The 17,921-nt window shown below is 51.2% G+C and overlaps 3 protein-coding genes across 4 annotated transcripts; all 3 read left to right on the top strand.

The window, feature by feature from the left end:
• The first annotated feature begins 290 nt into the window (after nt 1–290).
• ddx46 (DEAD (Asp-Glu-Ala-Asp) box polypeptide 46) lies at nt 291–8,155 on the top strand. The gene is made up of 24 exons (XM_078107065.1): nt 291–466; nt 680–844; nt 1,168–1,290; nt 1,377–1,464; nt 1,545–1,713; nt 1,998–2,257; nt 2,351–2,461; nt 2,543–2,708; nt 2,790–2,910; nt 2,995–3,170; nt 3,385–3,506; nt 3,883–3,961; nt 4,443–4,525; nt 4,780–4,944; nt 5,031–5,193; nt 5,388–5,581; nt 5,675–5,812; nt 5,898–6,047; nt 6,462–6,689; nt 6,855–7,073; nt 7,395–7,539; nt 7,632–7,705; nt 7,797–7,877; nt 7,975–8,155. Exons 1-23 carry the CDS (start codon nt 450–452, stop codon nt 7,842–7,844), a joined length of 3,204 nt encoding a protein of 1,067 aa, XP_077963191.1. The 5' UTR covers nt 291–449; the 3' UTR covers nt 7,845–7,877; nt 7,975–8,155.
• A 624-nt stretch (nt 8,156–8,779) lies between these two features.
• Nucleotides 8,780–13,734, top strand: c7h5orf24 (chromosome 7 C5orf24 homolog). Of its 2 annotated transcripts, none has more exons than XM_078107060.1 (2): nt 8,780–9,053; nt 9,828–13,734. In XM_078107060.1, exon 2 carries the CDS (start codon nt 9,831–9,833, stop codon nt 10,449–10,451), a length of 621 nt encoding a protein of 206 aa, XP_077963186.1. In that variant the 5' UTR covers nt 8,780–9,053; nt 9,828–9,830; the 3' UTR covers nt 10,452–13,734. The 2 variants fall into 2 exon arrangements, with proteins under 2 accessions (XP_077963186.1, XP_077963187.1); XM_078107061.1 differs by having other exon boundaries at nt 8,815–9,053; nt 9,742–13,734.
• Nucleotides 13,735–14,243: 509 nt separating this feature from the next.
• On the top strand, nt 14,244–17,848 carry txndc15 (thioredoxin domain containing 15). The gene is made up of 6 exons (XM_040169118.2): nt 14,244–14,490; nt 14,984–15,240; nt 15,319–15,465; nt 15,686–15,849; nt 16,434–16,564; nt 17,525–17,848. The coding sequence occupies exons 1-6, from the start codon at nt 14,388–14,390 to the stop codon at nt 17,719–17,721; spliced, it is 999 nt and encodes a 332-aa protein (XP_040025052.1). The 5' UTR covers nt 14,244–14,387; the 3' UTR covers nt 17,722–17,848.
• Nucleotides 17,849–17,921: the final 73 nt, after the last annotated feature.

Below are 17,921 nucleotides of genomic sequence, written 5' to 3'. Positions count from 1 at the left end.
ATCGTAATACACAGGGTGAAGTTAGATATTTAAATATTTGATAAATTAAGCATTTTTTAAGGAAGACAAGTGTAACTCTTATCTTTTTCACAAAAACTAAATGCAAACGGTATGAACTCTGTTTTCCCAAATGTAAACCATAAAATGGTATTATGATACTTTGGTTTGCAGATAAAATGGGAATATCTCACTACGTGTTTTGTTATTGACTCCATGTGAAAGTATTGGTAGTTCGCCTTTGTCTCCCGGGCTTCCGTAGGGCCTTCGCGCAGTTCCGACCTCCGGCCGCGCGGGGGCGCGCGCCCGGCCGGAGCCCCGGACTCCGCTGGCGCAGTTTTTTAACGTGCGGGTTCACGGACACAAACAAGCGTCCATCGCACTCGTTCCTTGTCCGCGGAATATTTAGACGTTTTGTCTATTTTAAGAAGACACAACGCAGCTGAATATCGATGGGACGCGAGTCCAGGTTGGTCCGCGTTATCACCGCTATTGTTGTTTGATTATCGATTGCGACTATCAGCCAAACTTTAGCTAGTCGTTGTCATTTCGTTTAGCATGCTAAGCTAACGCGCGTAGCCGCTAACACGTTACCGCTGGACGGCTCACAGCCGGAATACGAAGCCTAATGTGTTTGATGGATGTGACGTTAGTTTGTGTCTTCATGCCGTGTGGTCCTCAGACACTACCGGAAGAGGTCCACGTCCCGGGGACGGTCGGGAAGCCGCTCCAAGAGTCGCTCCCCGGACAAACGCTCCAAGAAGGACGACCGAGACCGGAACCGCAGGGAGCGATCTCGGAGCCGGGACCGCCGCAGGTCCCGGTCCAGGGACAGGAAACGAGTCCGGTGAGTTATTTACGCTGTTGTTCAGATCGAAACATCCCGGCTTCTGAAGCTGTTTACGGTTAACGGAACCAAACGGAACGCGGAGGGGGAATGATTACGCTGCGGCACCAGTAAAGCGGCGTCATGGAGCTGATGGATCTAGAACATCATGTCCATCCACATGTAAATGGGGCTGAGAGAGAATACCGCCATCTAAATGCACAAGTTAATCACAATGAGACGGCTGCACTTTGTTTTTAGTTTGTTTACTATTTACCAACTACCAACACTCCTCTGTGTCCTCCTCTGGTGTCCTCCTCTGGTGTCCTCCTCTGGCCATCCAGGCGCTCCAGGAGCAGAGAGCGAAGGAGGTCCAGAAGCCGAGACAGGAGGAGGTCAGGCAGCAGGACCCGAGCTCGGCGGTCCCGGTCCGCTAGTCCCAGCAAGAGCAGGAGGCCAGACGAAAAGTGAGACTTAATTAAAAGATAGAATAAATGCTACGTCTCAAGATCAACCGCACCAGTGTTTCTCCTGACTGTGTTCTTCTCTTCAGGTCAAGGAGCAAGGAGAAGGACAGTGTGGACCCTTTATCCGAAAAGAAGAAGATCAAAGAGGAGAAGGAGGATGAGAAGGTGGAGGACGTAAGTGACCTTCATCCCGTTCCAGCTGGTCTCTAAAAAGAGCAGGAGGAGTGTCTGATCTCTGCTCCGTGTCCCTGCAGCAAGACTTTGACCAGAACAAGCTGGAGGAGGAGATGAGGAAGAGGAAGGAGCGTGTGGAGAAGTGGAGGGAGGAGCAGAGGAAGAAGGCCATCGAGAACATTGGGGAGATCAAGAGGGAGCTGGAGGAGATGAAGCAGGGCAAGAAGTGGAGCCTGGAGGACGACGAGGGTGAGGAAGCGTTTTAGTGGTTTACTCCTCAGTCAGTTGTTAAAATGTTAATTAGCTACAGTCGTCATTCTGCCTGCAAATGTAATATTTCATTTAATTTATTGTGGATTTTTGTTTTTTATTACTGCTTATTTATTTATTTATTATAATACTATTATCTGTTTCTTTGTACGATGTCTCCTCTGTGCACTTTAACCTTTACTGCTGCGGGACTAATGAAGGATGATCTCATCTCACTTTTCCTTATCTCCTCGTCTCCTCTCATGACGGACTCCTTGTTTCAGACGACGACGAGGACAACTCTGCTCCGATGGAAGGAGACGATGAGGAAGACGGAGAGGGCAAGGGGGAGAACGAAGAGAAGGAGATAAAGAAGGAGGAGGAGAAGGAGGAGGAAGAGGAGGAGGAAGAGGAGAAGGAGAGCGAGGCCCCAATGGAGCTGGAGGCCGAGGACGACGACGTCGACCCTCTGGACGCCTACATGGAGGAGGTGAAGCAGGAGGTGAAGAAGTTCAACATGGGAGCCATGAAGGGAAACGACAAGGTGAGTCGAGGGCAGGAAGCTGCACCTTCAGATGTTCAGTGATGCTTCTTCCTCCGATGGTCCAGGTTGACTTGAGTGGTCTCATGTTAACAGAAAGGAGCGATGACGGTAACCAAGGTGATGACGGTCCTTAAAACCAGAAAAGGACCCAACACCCACAAGAAGAAGGGGGAGCTGATGGAGAACGACCAGGACGCCATGGAGGTGAGCTTCAAACCTTCCAGCTTTCCCTCTCAATGAGAGAGCGACCTGACCCCCCCCCCCCCCTCCCCCTCCCTGTGTCAGTACTCATCAGAGGAGGAGGAGGTGGACCTGCAGACGGCTCTGACGGGCTTTCAGACCAAGCAGAGGAAGGTCCTGGAGCCCGTGGACCACGGCAAGATCCAGTACGAGGCGTACCGCAGGAACTTCTACGTGGAGGTGCCCGAGCTGGCCAGGATGACGCCGGAAGGTCAGTGAACACAACGTGCAGCCATTCAAGACCTGAATAAACCCCCCCCCCCATCTCACCTCCTTCTGTTGTCCCGTGAAGAGGTGAACACGTACCGGCTGGAGCTGGAGGGCATCAACGTCAAAGGGAAGGGATGTCCCAAACCCATCAAGACCTGGGTGCAGTGCGGCGTGTCCATGAAGATCCTCAGCGCCATGAGGAGGTCAGGAGGGCGGGGCCTAAACAACGCGTGCTTAGACGTCTTTTTTACGGCCAGCCAGCTTCACATCTTTGGTTCCCTCCCCAGGCACGGCTACGATAAGCCCACCCCGATCCAGGCCCAGGCCATCCCCGCCATCATGTCGGGCCGAGACCTCATCGGCATCGCCAAGACCGGCAGCGGCAAGACCATCGCCTTCCTGCTGCCCATGTTCAGACACATCATGGACCAGAGGCCCCTGGAGGAGTCCGAGGGACCCATCTGTGAGGAACCAATGTTGTCTCTTCTGGGGGGACATTTCATAACTCGGGGGGGTGATGTAGCGCTGAGATGCCTCTCAGGCACTCGGTTCAGTTGTAGGTCAGAGGGAAGAAATAGAACCTCCACAAGCGGTTATTCTTCCACAGCGCCTCTAACCTCTGTGGCCACTGCAGCCCTCGCTAACCTTGTTAACGTCTCCCGGGCCCCCCCCCACAGCGGTGATCATGACTCCCACCAGAGAGCTGGCTCTGCAGATCACCAAGGAGTGTAAGAAGTTCTCCAAGCAGCTGGGCCTCAGGGTGGTGTGTGTCTACGGAGGCACGGGCATCAGCGAGCAGGTACACACACACACACACACACACACACACAATCCCTCTGACAGAAGTAGCGACTGCACAGGGAGGCCCAGCGGGACAGACGCAGACCTTCATGAAGGATCTAAGCGGGACATCTGTACCTGCTTCGGGGGGTCATGATGTCTGCTGAAGAGCAATAAACACCCTCAAAGGTCAAAGGTTTTCATTGTTACACAACATCTTTTTGTTTGGTAGCCCGTCTCCCATGTGAGCGTTGAGCTGTGGATGAGGTGGTTTGTTACACAGGGCTGGCAGGGGATTGGACGAACCGCCTGTCAATCAAACGCAGGTAGCATTGACGGCTCCAGACTGCTTTCGTTTGTGTCTCTGACTCAAAGTGCTTTTCTTTGGCTCACAGATTGCTGAGCTGAAGAGAGGAGCGGAGATCATCGTGTGCACCCCGGGCAGAATGATCGACATGTTGGGAGCCAACAGCGGTGAGTCGACCCGCGGGCGTCGGGCTGTGTGAGGAAGAGGAGCTCCACCGGGCTTCCTTGACATGCATGCATCTCAGTATCCAAAGCTCACACAGAGGTGTTCCAGTTGTTTTATTTAATGGAGCTGGAGCGAACCGGAGCGCTGAGCGGCGCGTCCTTCTGTATCTCTGGCTTCTCCTTGGTTCCACACATGCGAGGTAATCTCTTAATATGTTTCCCTTGTAGGTGACAAGGCGCCCGCTCAGATAATGCTCGATGGGGCGCCGGCTCTTGTATAGTTTTGTGACGTTTACAGGTCCCTCGTTCCCCTCAGATGGTACGCAAGACCAGAGACCGCAACCACGATCAGAACCACGTAGCCCAGTGCTGTAACGTGTTTAGCTGACAGGAAAGGCTGCCTGTGTTTTGCCTTCACGTTTGACTGAGGGAGTCTGTTGAGGTTAACCGTTTCCCATCATGCCCCTCTTCTCTGGGCGCGCAGGTCGAGTCACCAACCTGCGGCGGGCCACCTACGTGGTGCTGGACGAGGCCGACAGGATGTTCGACATGGGCTTCGAGCCGCAGGTCAGCGTCCTCTACTTTAAGGAGCTGCACAGACTGATAAATAATAAATAACTTCCAGGAGACAGTTAGACTCCTTCAATCAGCAGCAGAGCTTTTCTCACTCGGGGAAGTCTACGTTTCGTGTTCTTCACCAGAGAATCACTGAAATCAAGCTGCCGTTCTTCATACGAGTCTTTGTTTCTTATGGACTACGGTGCAGAAACCCTGGTTTGACTGCACAGAAGGTCTAACACGTCGTCTGGTTCCCCCATCAGGTGATGCGCATCGTGGACAACGTGCGCCCGGACCGGCAGACCGTCATGTTCTCGGCCACCTTCCCCCGGGCCATGGAGGCGCTGGCCCGGAGGATCCTGGCCAAGCCCCTGGAGGTGCAGGTGGGGGGCCGCAGTGTGGTCTGCTCCGACGTGGAGCAGCACGTGGTGAGTCCCTGGAGAGGCCTCAGCGGCCTGCGCTCGGTACCCAGGCGCAACCGCGTCCGTTGAGTCCTTCCTTTTCTGCTCTGCAGCTGGTGATCGAAGAGGACAAGAAGTTCCTGAAGCTGCTGGAGATCCTGGGTCACTACCAGGAGAAGGGCTCGGTCATCATCTTCGTGGACAAACAGGAGCACGCGGACACGCTGCTGAAGGACCTGATGAAGGCCTCGTACCCCTGCATGTCGCTGCACGGCGGTGAGCAGGAGCATCACGTGCTAGTTTGGAGCAGCTGGTTGGACCTCTGCTCCGCTGTGAAGAATATAAATAATACAAATCCTTGTAATCGTGCACACGCTAACCTGCAGTCTGGGGATCATGTTACATGTATGTACGTACGTTCAGCTTCACCCCCCCAGAGTCTGATCCTCCTTTCACCGCCGACCTCTCAGGGATCGACCAGTACGACAGAGACAGCATCATCAACGACTTCAAGAACGGGGCGTGTCGCCTGATGGTGGCCACCTCCGTGGCGGCCAGAGGGCTGGACGTCAAGCAGCTCATCCTGGTGGTCAACTACAACTGCCCCAACCACTACGAGGACTACGTCCACCGGGCGGGGCGCACGGGCCGCGCCGGCAACAAGGTCGGCCGCTCGCCACTCGCCCCCCCCCCCACGATATGTTTCTGAAATGGTGTGTGGGGGTTCAGGGAGCTCACGCCGTGCTCCTCCTTCCAGGGCTTCGCCTACACCTTCATCACGGACGATCAGGTCCGCTACGCCGGTGACATCATCAAGGCGCTGGAGCTGTCCGGCTCGCCCGTCCCGCAGGAGCTGGAGCAGCTGTGGGCCTCCTTCAAGGACCAGCAGAAAGCGGTGAGGGGGGGGGGGGGGGGGTCCGGCGAGGTCGCGTTGTGGGGGAAGCCGGGAGTCTTAACGGTGGTCTGTGTCCTCGCTGCAGGAGGGAAAGTCCATCAAGAGCAGCAGCGGCTTCTCGGGAAAAGGCTTCAAGTTCGACGAGACGGAACACGCTCTGGCCAACGAGAGGAAGAAGCTGCAGAAAGCCGCTCTGGGGCTGCAGGACTCGGACGACGAGGACGGCGCCCTGGACGTGAGTCTCGAGCTAAAGAGCCACGTCTCAAGGGAGACGCGCTGGTTTCACTTCCTGGTTGTAAAGTCTTTTCACCTCCAGAACAACAGGTGGAGTCACGTGTTCTGTTGAAGAGGACCAGAGAGTCACGTCTTTGTGTGTGGAAGTCGCTGGTTGCTTTATTTATTGATCATAGACTTTATTGCCCCGTGTATCCACACTGCTGCTTTTCATCAAGGACACATTTGTCCCGTATTTTCCTCCACGACTTGTTCCCCTTGTTTGTGGAGATCTCCCTCCATGAATCAGAGGCCGTCCGGCGTCCTCATAGTCCGCCAATGACGGCTTGTACAAGCGCTCATATTTATTATTTCGCCGCACGCAAGGAATCACCGCCCTGTTTGGTTACGTCCACTTCTTCTCTTTACCCCCCAGATTGAGGAGCAAATCGAGAGCATGTTCAACTCCAAGAAGAGGGTGAAGGATCTGTCGGCTCCCGGGTCGGCCTCCGCTTCCTCGGGCTCGGGCTCCTCCTCGGCGGGCGTCCAGGGGGGGCTGCCGGGCCTCGGACCCCCGTCCGCCGGGAACATCCAGAAACTGGAGATGGCCAAGAGGCTGGCGCTGAAGATCAACGCTCAGAAGAACCTGGGCGCCGAGGCTCAGGTACGTCAGTCTGTCGATAGCGGCCGCTCTGTTGAGGGACCCCGCCAAAATAAAACACCATATTCCTCAAATCTTTAAATGTTATCTGTAACTTTATTTCATGCCATTAAATAGTTTACGGTCCACGTAGCTGTAAACGTAATCCGAGCTGTTCTCTGCGTGCAGGACGTGATGCAGCAGGCCACCAACGCCATCCTGCGTGGGGGCACCATCATGACGCCCTCGGTGTCGGCGAAGACCATCGCGGAGCAGCTGGCGGAGAAGATCAACGCCAAGCTGAACTACACCCCCGTAGAGAAGCTGGAGGAGGAGCGGCAGGCGGCTGAACAGGCCGAGACGGTCAAGAGATACGAGGAGGAGCTGGAGATCAACGACTTCCCCCAGGTGGGCACATCCCCCCCCCGTCCTTCACAAACAACCTCATTCCCACGCTGATGACTGGCGCCGGGACGTGTGACATCACCTTTGTCCCGCCCACTTCCAGCCAGGAAGAAGACCAGACGAAAACCTCACACGAGAAATAACCAGCAGGAAAATCGTGTTTATTCCCGTGGGAGAAAACATGTTATAGTATTGAGTTACTTGTTTTGGTTGAAGTTCTTTAGTTGTTTTCCTGGTGAAGAGCAGAAAAGCGTTAATGCTTTTTGGCGACTCGGAGAGCGAGTGCAGCAGAACGTGTGACCGAGTGCTGCCGTTCCTCCCCAGACGGCCAGGTGGAAGGTGACGTCTAAGGAAGCTCTGCAGAGGATCGGCGAGTACTCGGAGGCCGCCATCACCATCCGAGGAACCTACTTCCCTCCAGGCAAGGAGCCCAAGGAGGGAGAACGCAAGATCTACCTGGCTATTGAAAGTATGTGACTCCGCCCTCTGACCTCTGACCCCTGACACTCGTCTCTCGGCCTCTTTGCTGGAACGTTACCGCTGCATGTGAATGTCTTCTAGGTGCAAACGAGCTGGCTGTGCAGAAAGCCAAGACGGAGATCACGCGCTTGATCAAGGAGGAGCTCATCAGATTAGTAAGTAGCTTCTCGCTTCTCGCCTTCCAGCGTCGCCTCCTTTCAACGTGCTGCACATGTGAGACGTCGCTCTTTGGTTTTTGTTTTTCAGCAAAATTCCTACCAGCCGACAAGCAAAAGCCGGTACAAAGTTCTGTAGAGGAGGAGCCGTCGGCCGTACGCCCTGGTCCAGGTCGAGGAATGTTTTAGCCCATGTTTTTAATAGTTCTCTATTCCGTTACCTCAGTTCAGCATTTCTTTTCTTCATATTTGAACGCCCCCCCCTTTAGTTTGCTCTGCGGACCGGACACCTAAATGTCTGTCGCAGTTCTGACCTCCGATCTGAACCGACGGTCCAACAGAAGACTTCGTTCCTTTGTTTGGGTCACATTTGTACAACGTCCAAACCAGGAAGTAGTCGGATGAGAAATGTTTTTACTTTTCTGCACAATAAAAGTATGTGTAATAAAATAAGTCTCCATTTGTTTGAATCACGCAAACCGGTAAGTAGTGTCCTCATATGGAATGCTATCCAACATAATGAAATAAATAAATACTGCATTATAGAACATATTTTAAATATAGATGTTTAGATGACTTAATATGGTCTCTGGTTGGATCTGAATCCGTGATCTAAGACATGAATATTCATTTAAAGAGGGAAATCAAAAGACGTGGAAAGTAAATCTAAATGTATAGATATGAACTGTTATCAGCTGGCTGAAATCAGCCCTGCAAATAGATGAAAATGAACCTATTTTTAATAACTGGTGACTCATTTTTATTTATATGTATTATATTTCCTGCCTTGTTTGTACCCGGATTGATTGATGCCAGTTTATTTATTAGTTTATTGCTGCCTGCTTTCTTTCCTTTGTATCTTCATCGTTGTTGGGGAGCTTTTAACCCGGTTTAGGGATTCATTGATCTTTTAACCCGGTTTAGGGATTCATTCAGGAGCTTTTAACCCGGTTTAGGGATTCATTCAGGACAACAGCGCGCACCTGAATGCGGAATAAAGCTCTTTGTCGGATGCAAACGGTCACAGTCGTTTGAGTGTGAAACGGCTCCAGCGGGAAGTAGACGGCGCCGCCGCTGCTGCGCATGCGCGGCGGCGCTGCAGCCTCATTACGCTTTAATGGAAAATGGCTGCGCTTCTGATCCAAACCTCTGGAGCTGGGAAATAACAAAACAACCCCCCCGCCCCGTTAACGGTTACCGGCCCCAGCGGCGCTGCGCGGCGGGCGACCGACGCCCTGCGGCGGGGAGACGTTTTTATTTTGGGGTAAAAAATGGATCCAGTCGAGCTTTAAAGGGATGAAAGATCATTTTCCTCTTTAACCCTTTGCGGACCGAATCAACAATCGAGGTACAGTAACCCCCCCGTCCCCCTGTCCCCCGTCCCGTCCCCCCTGTCCCCCATGTCCCCCCTGTCCCCCTCCGCACAGACACACACCGCATCCACATTCATGTCTTCATGTCGTCTTTATTCGGCCGGAACGCGCCGCCACACAAAGTGACCCGAGGGGGCGGAGGAGGCAGGGGGGCAGGTAGGGGGGAGGCAGGGGGAGGAGGTAGTGGGGCAGGTAGTGGTGGCAGGTAGGGGGGGAGGAGGTAGTGGGGCAGGTAGTGGTGGCAGGTAGGGGGGGAGGAGGTAGTGGGGCAGGTAGTGGTGGCAGGTAGGGGGGGAGGAGGTAGTGGGGCAGGTAGGGGGGGGCAGGGGGGGGGGAGGAGGTAGTGGTGGCAGGTAGGGGGGGGGCAGGTAGGGGGAGGCACAGATACAGAACACTGAATACATTACGGTAAATTACAGTTTACTTCAGACCTGAAAAAAGAAAGAAAGAGTATTCACGTCTCCATAATTATTAATCGTTAAAGAGCTGATGATAGACGAAGAGAGGTCAGAGGTCAGCGTGCACCCTGACCACCACGTGACCTCTGACCTTCTACCAGCGCTCCATTCATAACACACGGATATGACGGACTGCTCCTTTAGTCCTTTTTATTCTCATTATGTGTCCGTCTGCACGCTTTGTTCATTTTATTTACCCCCCCAGCATGCACCACCCACCCAGACCCCCCCAGCATGGAGCTGTGCCCTCCTTCGCCTCTGATAATAACTCCCCCCCCCCCCCCCCTGCAGAAGATGATGCGGCAGGTGACAAGTGGCGACTTCTGCATGAGCAGCAGGCCGTCGTGTTTGGCGGAGGACGGCCACCACGGCCCCTCCCACTTTGACCTTTGCACCCAGGCCAACAAGTTCTACCCCCCCCCGCCCCCGTCCGCTCTCCAGATGACACTGGCCCCCATGGCCCTGCCCGCCCAGGGACACAAGCCCATGGCGTGCCAGAGACAGGAGGCGCTCGCCGGCTCGCCGGGTAAGATCCCCGACATCAAAGGCGGCGCCGACCCGCCGATGGACGTCGGGAAGAAGAAGAGCGGCAAGGGGGGGGGCAAGTCGGGGCGGCGCGGGAGGCCCCTGGGCACCACCAAGCTGGCCGGGTACAGGACCAGCACGGGCCGGCCCCTCGGCACCACCAGGGCGGCGGGGTTCAAGACCAGCCCGGGGAGGCCGCTGGGGACCACCAGGGCGGCGGGGTACAAGGTGAGCCCGGGGCGCCCCCCAGGGAGCATCAAGGGCCTCGCTCGCCTCAACAAACTGGCCTACGGGGGCGGCGCCTGCAGCGGGGCGGCCTTCCCCTACCCGCTGCCCCACAAGGAAATCCTCCTCGAACCCTCCTGCAAAGAGAAGACGGCCCCCGAGTGAAGCCTCTGCATGCTTGCGGGGGGCCGGGGGGCCGGGGGGGGGCTTGTGATCCTTCCCAGTCCGCTCTGAGGAGTTTTCTATTATTCGTGTTGGTGTCATCTGTGTGCCTGCCACCAAATATAATGTAACACTAGTTTCATCACACCCGCCCAGATGTTCGTGGAGGGGGGGCTTTTTATCTCGGTCTTTTCACCGTGCTACATGTAGCAGCACCGCTAACGCGCAGGTTCACCGTCGCTCTTTGAACGCCACATGGAGGGACTTCTTATGCGTCACATTTGTAAAAAAAAAAAAAAAAAAAAGTGGAGGCACGTTCACTCTGGATGCAAACAGCCGGGGGGGGCAAGTGCCTTGCTCAGTGGCACGTCATCGGTAGACCTACAGGACCCGTTCACTCACACGGGGCAAAAACACCTACTTGCAAACAACTGTTAACATCCAGATGTTTGAGAGGAGCAACAAGTCCCAGCTGGTGTTTGTTTACTGAACGTTTATGTACAAACACAGAGTCCAGCTGCAACGTGTTTGTGACCTTTCACCTTTTACTGAATGTACAATTCTGCCTCGCAGAGCAAGAAGAAGATTCGGTCTTAAATTAGCAAAAGTTAGTGATCAGAATTCATCAGTAACACACGATCTGTGTCTGTGGCATTATGGGAACAATACAAAGTACACATATATATGTGTACTTCTGTGTGTGTGTGTATATATACACACACATACTTCCCTCTCTACACTGTGTGCACAATTATTAGGCAGGTTGTATTTTTGAGGATTATCTTTATGCTTGAAGAACTACAGTGCTCTTGGTCGATCCAAAATAACAATAAACCCCAAACCTGAATATTTAGGAGAGTAAAAGTGAGGTTTTGGCGAATATCTCTGTGTAGATTTCCTCTCTCACTCGTTTAAGTGAGAATAATAAACATTCCTGACATTTAAAAGCAGAACGTGACCTTTAGCCCTCCTTCCTTTCACTGACCTCCTGATTCCTGATGACGATCAACGTTTGGTTCCTTCTGTCTCTCCTGCTTCAGAAGGCTCCACAAGTTGTCCACAGGGTTGAGGTCAGGTGAGGAAGGGGGCAGGTCATCGTGTGTTCACCTTTAAGGCCTTTACTGGCCACGCGGTACATCGATGCAGGTGATGGAGAATAAAATCATGGTCTTCTGAAAACTGGCAGTAGGTTTAGGAGTTTATTTTTAGTCCATGTTCAACCCGAAAAGGTCCAACTAGCTCATGTTTAATAGTACCAGAACCCCGCCTCCACCTTGTGGAGCTCTGTTACTCTGGTCCTCGTCTCATCCGTCCACAACACCTTTGGAAAATCTGTCTTCAGATTGTTCGTGTCTCGACGGTTCATCTTGTGTGTCTTGTTCAGTGTTCCTCACCGTGTCTCTGGGCCCTGAACGCCTCACGCTTCCGGACTCTCAGGTTCCGGTTCCTGGAAGTTTGATTCTTCTCAAATTCTGTTTCCAATACTGCCTTGCCTAATAATTGTGTACAATGTCCACTGAGTATTCATGGCCTTGTTTTCAGAGCGTGGAGCCGGTGTTTCTGTTTCTGGAGCCGGTGCTTCTGTTTCTGGAGCCGGTGCTTCTGTTTCTGGAGCCGGTGCTTCTGTTTCTGGAGCCGGTGCTTCTGTTTCTGAAGCCGGTGTTTCTGTTTCTGGAGCCGGTGTTTCTGTTTCTAGAGCCGGTGCTTCTGTTTCTAGAGCCGGTGTTTCGGTTTCTGGAGCCGGTGTTTCTGTTTCTGGAGCCGGTGCTCTTGTGATGTTCTGTTGATGGATGTTTGTTGCACAAACTCCAGACAGGATTTTAAAAAGGTCCCTAATGTACTTTGTATCATTTTAAATCTTCAAACTTTGCCCTGCGGAAGGTCCAGTTTCTTATGTTTTTTTTCATAAACGGCTCTTTGAAAGAAGGAATCGGCGAGGAAATATGAACTTGTTAACTTCGGTGCAATAATCTGTTGTATGTATCGTGCTGTGTAAACTTTGATACTATCACTTTCTATTATCGTTGTATTTTTATACAGGTGTGCGAGGGCTTCTCTCACGTGTAGACCCCCCCTCCTTTACCAAAGAACACCACATTATCTCACCGAATCCTCAAATATATCCCAACTCCTCACTGAGTAAGCTGTTACTGAGGAAAATGAGAAAAGCCCTGAAAGGCCACCGTCCCGCTCGGATGTTCTGTCCTCTGAACCTGTACAAAGAAACAACAACTTTCTTGAACGCAGTGTAAATTGCTACGTAAACTTAGCTATCGTATTTATATGTTCTCTTGCTCTGAAAGTAGTAATCATTTTAAATGCAGTTCTAGTAGCCATGTTTAATACGTAACCAATATTTTAGTTTTACTGTGTTTTTGCTAGAAATGCTTTCACTCGTTATGTCTTTGGGCTTCTCTGGAGTACGATCAGGTGGAGCCTCAGAAGCACCTAAATGTTGACACCTGTCCCGCTTCTGACTCTATCTGGCCCGCCCCCTTCTGGGAGGTTGGTCCCGCCCCCTTTTGGAGGTTGGCTGAAGCCTGTTTTGGGGGATTTCCTGCATTGTCTATTCAAAAAAGCACCTTGTGTTTGAACAAACCTAAAAGAACGATGGTTTAGCGAAGACTGCTAAAAACCGAGATAAATAATTTATATAAATTGTTCTGTGGGCAAAACATGCCCATTCGAGCGAAGGCTCTGTTCTAACAGTTTGATCTCTGATAATACACATTTTTAAAACTCCACAAGAACATGTTTCATCTTTTTAGGAGAAGTTAATTGTTAACTGCCCAGACTTCACAAGTCTTTAAGCCTGCAGACGTCCCTTTGCTGCGGTTACACCCCCGCTGTGAGTGTGAAGCACCTGGCCTACAGGCCCTAGCTGAGGCGTAACCTCAGGGGACCCCGACGGTCCCTGTGCACCTGTTTTACTCAGAATGTGTGTGCTGCAAAGTCTAGTTGGTTTTCTTTTTGTGAGGAGAGAAGGGAACAAGGGATCAAGGGAGGACTTGGGATGTGGATTACTCTGACATGGACTCGAGATCATGACTCGTTTAATAGAGTTATATTGGTGCACATGAAGCGATATTTCCCTCTTTATTTCTGTTTACTATGATCATTGGCATTAAGTCGTCAGTCGTGATGATTTAAAAAAACATGACCTCACATTTTGGCTGTTTCTGAAACGAGTTATTCCTGAAGCTTCCTGTCGTTCCCAAGTTATTCCTGCATGCTCGTTGTGGAATGTTCAAGAGTTGTGTAATAAATCGGAAAATAACACACGAAACGTTGTGTTCAATTTTACTGTTTTAGTGTAGTGAGACTTTTTTTAGTCTCGTATCAAAATATCTTTAAAAAACTGAAGTGTTAATCCATTAAGTAAGAAACCAACAGATTCTCGTGATAATGATTGTCTTTTACCTCGATGAAGGTTTAGTAGGGGAGGGAACCATTGAGTTACAACAAACCAAATAACCTGTTTAAATAAATGCAGATTCCTATGCATCATTCAACATACAGAAGTCAAGTACATTTCCCAAATCAGTTCAATTTCAGCCTGGAAATTATTTGACAAATGTAATTTGACATGCTGTGCAAATCATTTAAATAACTGTCAATGAGGTAAAGGACATTTACACTGTATTCCTCTTTAGAAAAAGGAAAAGCTTATACTGTGTATTCTTAATATATACATATATAATACATCATCTTACGGTGCTCTACAGAGATACCTGCCACACACAGGTTTGTATATAAACGCAAAACAAAAGAAATGATATAAATGAATCAACGACACGCCGGAATACGTGTTATTGTCCGGAAGCTGAACCGGAAGTGCAACAATTATTTTCTTCCGCCGCCGCTAGAAACCTTTCCTATGAGACGAAAAGCATCATCTCAACATGTCGTGAAATCCGATTAGCGAAATAAATAAAGAATATGAGGGCGATTTTAAATAAGGTTTCCATTCCGTATGTTTTATTACTAACGTTAATGTTTTATCATTCTGATGTTTTGGGGTATTCGGCTGTGAGCGCACAAGGTAAGAGCTTCTTTTTAGCTAAACAGAGCTAACGTTAGCTGACCGTTAACAGCTAGCGTGTCGTAATGCCAATAAGCTAGCTGGTCGTCCCAACGACGTGTTCACGTTTTAACAAGATATCAGGTATTATTATTATTATTACACGTTAATAGAGACGTGACGTAAATTACACCCCCAATTAGAGGTTTATTAACACGTTAAAGTTAACGTTGCTCTTTGGTGTTTCAGCCGAGAAGCTGGTGATGCTCCTCTGATCTTACAGGTTAGCACCTGTTAGCTAGAGCTAATGCGACAAACCTCTTTAAAACGACACACGAATAAGAAGCTCGGTGGACTTTATGATCTCCGCCCCCTGTGACTGGATGAGTCTGCAATGCGTCTTCCTTTAGCGGGACATGACTTCTAGAGACAAGAGGTCATCCCCAAAACAGCGTCTCCCCAGAGGCGCTGCGAGGAGAATCATCTCATCTGCTCCTTTCTGTTGTCTCCTCAGGGAATGACGAGTCACAGGAGAACCGCCCCCGCTTCGTGGAGTCAGAAGACTCGCCGCCCAAGAGGCAGTTCAAGTTGGCCGAGATGGCCGACGCCGTGATGGGATCTGTGGCCCCCACCGCCCCGTCTGACATCGAGTCCCTTTTCCCCCAAAACGTGAGGGACCAGCAGGCGGGCTTCTCCCCCCCCTCTGAGGAGAGCGGCGCCCAGTGCGATCCCAGCGGGGCGGAGGATGTGAGCGGCGAGCCGTCCCAGCAGGTAACTCGCCAGCAGAAGGTCAATGCGAGGTTCATTTTCCATTTCTATTAATTACCTCTTAATCCCCCCCCCCCCCAGGTCACCCTGGACATGGTCCGCGCTGACATCCCGTCCTCCGAGGAGCAGAACGCCACAGAGACCGCCAAGACCTACAAGGTGACCTGCGACCGGAGGAACATCACGGGGGTCGACAGCTTCACTGTGCAGGTCCTCAACGCGTCGCAGGTACTGTGCCGCCCTCAGCGACGACTGCCAGGCGCAACAACCGGGCCCTTAAACCATATTCATTGTGTTTAGTGAGCACGTAAACATTTACTCTCTACTAGACACGACTACCGTAGGAGGGCAAAACTAATACGAATGTAATGGAGGAATTGCTTAATATTTAGTAAAAGACATCATGTGAGCAGCTGGTGGTCACTTTTACTCCACCCCCCCATATCAGGACCTGATGGAGTTCCTGAATGCTAACGGCAGCGAGTGCTCCGTGGTGCTGTTCTTCACCGCCTGGTGCCAGTTCTCCGCCAGCCTGGCGCCTCACTTCAACGCCCTGCCCCGAGTCTTTCCCAGCATGCACTTCCTGGCACTGGACGCCTCGCAGCACAGCAGGTGAGGCTTGTGGCTTTTATTACCTGTGGGGACTTCGGCTTGTGTCTGTTGAAAATATCGCTTATTATTACATTACAGGTCATTTAGCTGACGCTTTTTATCCAAAGGCACGTACATTACATTTTTTTAGGCGTTCGGTGTCTTGCTCTGGGACACTTCGACATGGAGCAGCGCCCTCTCCAGCCCTGCGCCACATCTGCTGGTACAGCACCTAGATGACAAACAATACAAGAGTTCTTCTTTGTGCGTTTAGGCTTTAATAATCTGACTAAACCGACTCTTGTGCGTCTGTATCCCGGGACCAAACAAACGCAGCCACGTCTACACGGGACTCCTCACGGCAGCCTGTCAGAGGCCGACAGGAAGTGGAACCTGTTTCAAGTCGAGACGCGTTTGAGGCTTTTGAACGTCATTTTCAAAAATCCTGATTCATCGGATTCATCTTGGGACCCGTTGTCTTACTTTTTACACTGCAGATTAAGGAACGCCCAGCTCTGCTTGGTCCGATGTTGGGTGACGTAGTGCTGGATTGTGTTGTATGGGGGTGGTGCTCTTGACATTGTCGCGCCTTGTACCGTCTGCAGCCTCTCCACGCGGTTCGGCACGGTGGCCGTGCCCAACATCCTGCTGTTCCAGGGGGCCAAGCCCATGGCTCGCTTCAACCACACGGAGAGAACGCTGGAGACGCTCACCTCCTTCATCGGCAACCAGACAGGTAGGAGGGGGGAGGGGGGAGGACTAAGAAGCTGACGTAGTCGCCTCGATAACACCCGCCGGTCTGTGGGCGGAGGTTTTAGTTATGAAGTTTCAAGTTTTTTGGCGACCACAAAATGAAGGGAGGGAAAACACACTGAAGAAAAGAGCTCACAAAAAACTGACTGACCGGACAACGCGGAGGTAGAGACCTGTCAATCAGCGTGTAGCCCCGCCCTAAAGCGTCCCCTGCTTTATGGTCTGTTTGACTTTAAATGGACCATCATTCACTAAATGAACATCATGCTGTGTTGAAGAAGACTTGAGACTAGAGACTGAGACCATAAAGTCATGTTTACAATGTTTACTGAGGGAATAAATCAAGAAAGTCATAAAGTCACATTACGTCACATGTCATTTATCCAAAGCGACTTACAATAAGAACATTTAACCACAAGGAAACAAACTCGGAAGAACAAGAAACAAGAAAGTGCAATTTCATCAAATAAGCCAATTTACAATTTGCTACAGATAAGAACCGTTATAGGTACAATGTAAGTGCTACAAGCACATTAATGCCTCTGTGTGTGTGTGTGTGTGTGTGTGTGTGTGTGTGTGTGTGTGTGTGTGTGTGTGTGTGTGTGTGTGTGTGTGTGTGTGTGTGTGTGTGTGTGTGTGTAAGGCATGCAATATTCTGTATTATTTCCTGTACAATAACTCTGCAGTAGAGGGGAACTTCCTCACAGTTCAAATAGTTACCAACTCTGAACTTTGCCCTCTTGGTTCAGGCGCGTTCACAGTGCTGCGTGTTCTTATCTACAGCCAGACTGGGGCATTGTGGGTAACATTCACGACAGCGTGTGTGCTTTGTTTTTCTTTGGCCTCGTCAAACAAATCAAAGAAAAAACTGTTGATGAGCTGCGTGTTGTTGAGTCCCTTCCTGTTATGATAACGGGGTCATTCAGCGTAACGTGTGTCTCAGGGTTCGAGATGGGCCCCGACAGAAACGTGACGGAGACGGACCGCCTGGGCCCCCTCCTCGGCGTCCCAGTGAGGAGCGTCGACTGGCTGCTGGTCTTCTCCGTGCTCTTCATCGCCGGCTTCACCACGTACGGCATCCTGCGCACGGACAGCATCCGCTGGCTCATCCCAGGACAGGAGCACGAGCACCAGGACTGACAGATTAACTCTGTGTGTGTGTGTGTGTGTGTGTGTGTGTGTGTGTGTGTGTGTGTGTGTGTGTGTGTGTGTGTGTGTGTGTGTGTGTGTGTGGCTTTGAGATTCATATTAAAAGAAGGTAATAATTTGTTGCGTTTGTCTTTTATGCTCTTGTTTTTAATTTTATATTCTATTGAAGGACAAAGTGCAAAAAGCTGTGA

Source organism: Gasterosteus aculeatus, chromosome 7 (assembly GCF_964276395.1).
Source record: "Gasterosteus aculeatus chromosome 7, fGasAcu3.hap1.1, whole genome shotgun sequence".
Lineage (NCBI taxonomy): Eukaryota > Metazoa > Chordata > Actinopteri > Perciformes > Gasterosteidae > Gasterosteus > Gasterosteus aculeatus.
This window is presented reverse-complemented; position numbering and strand designations above follow the sequence as displayed.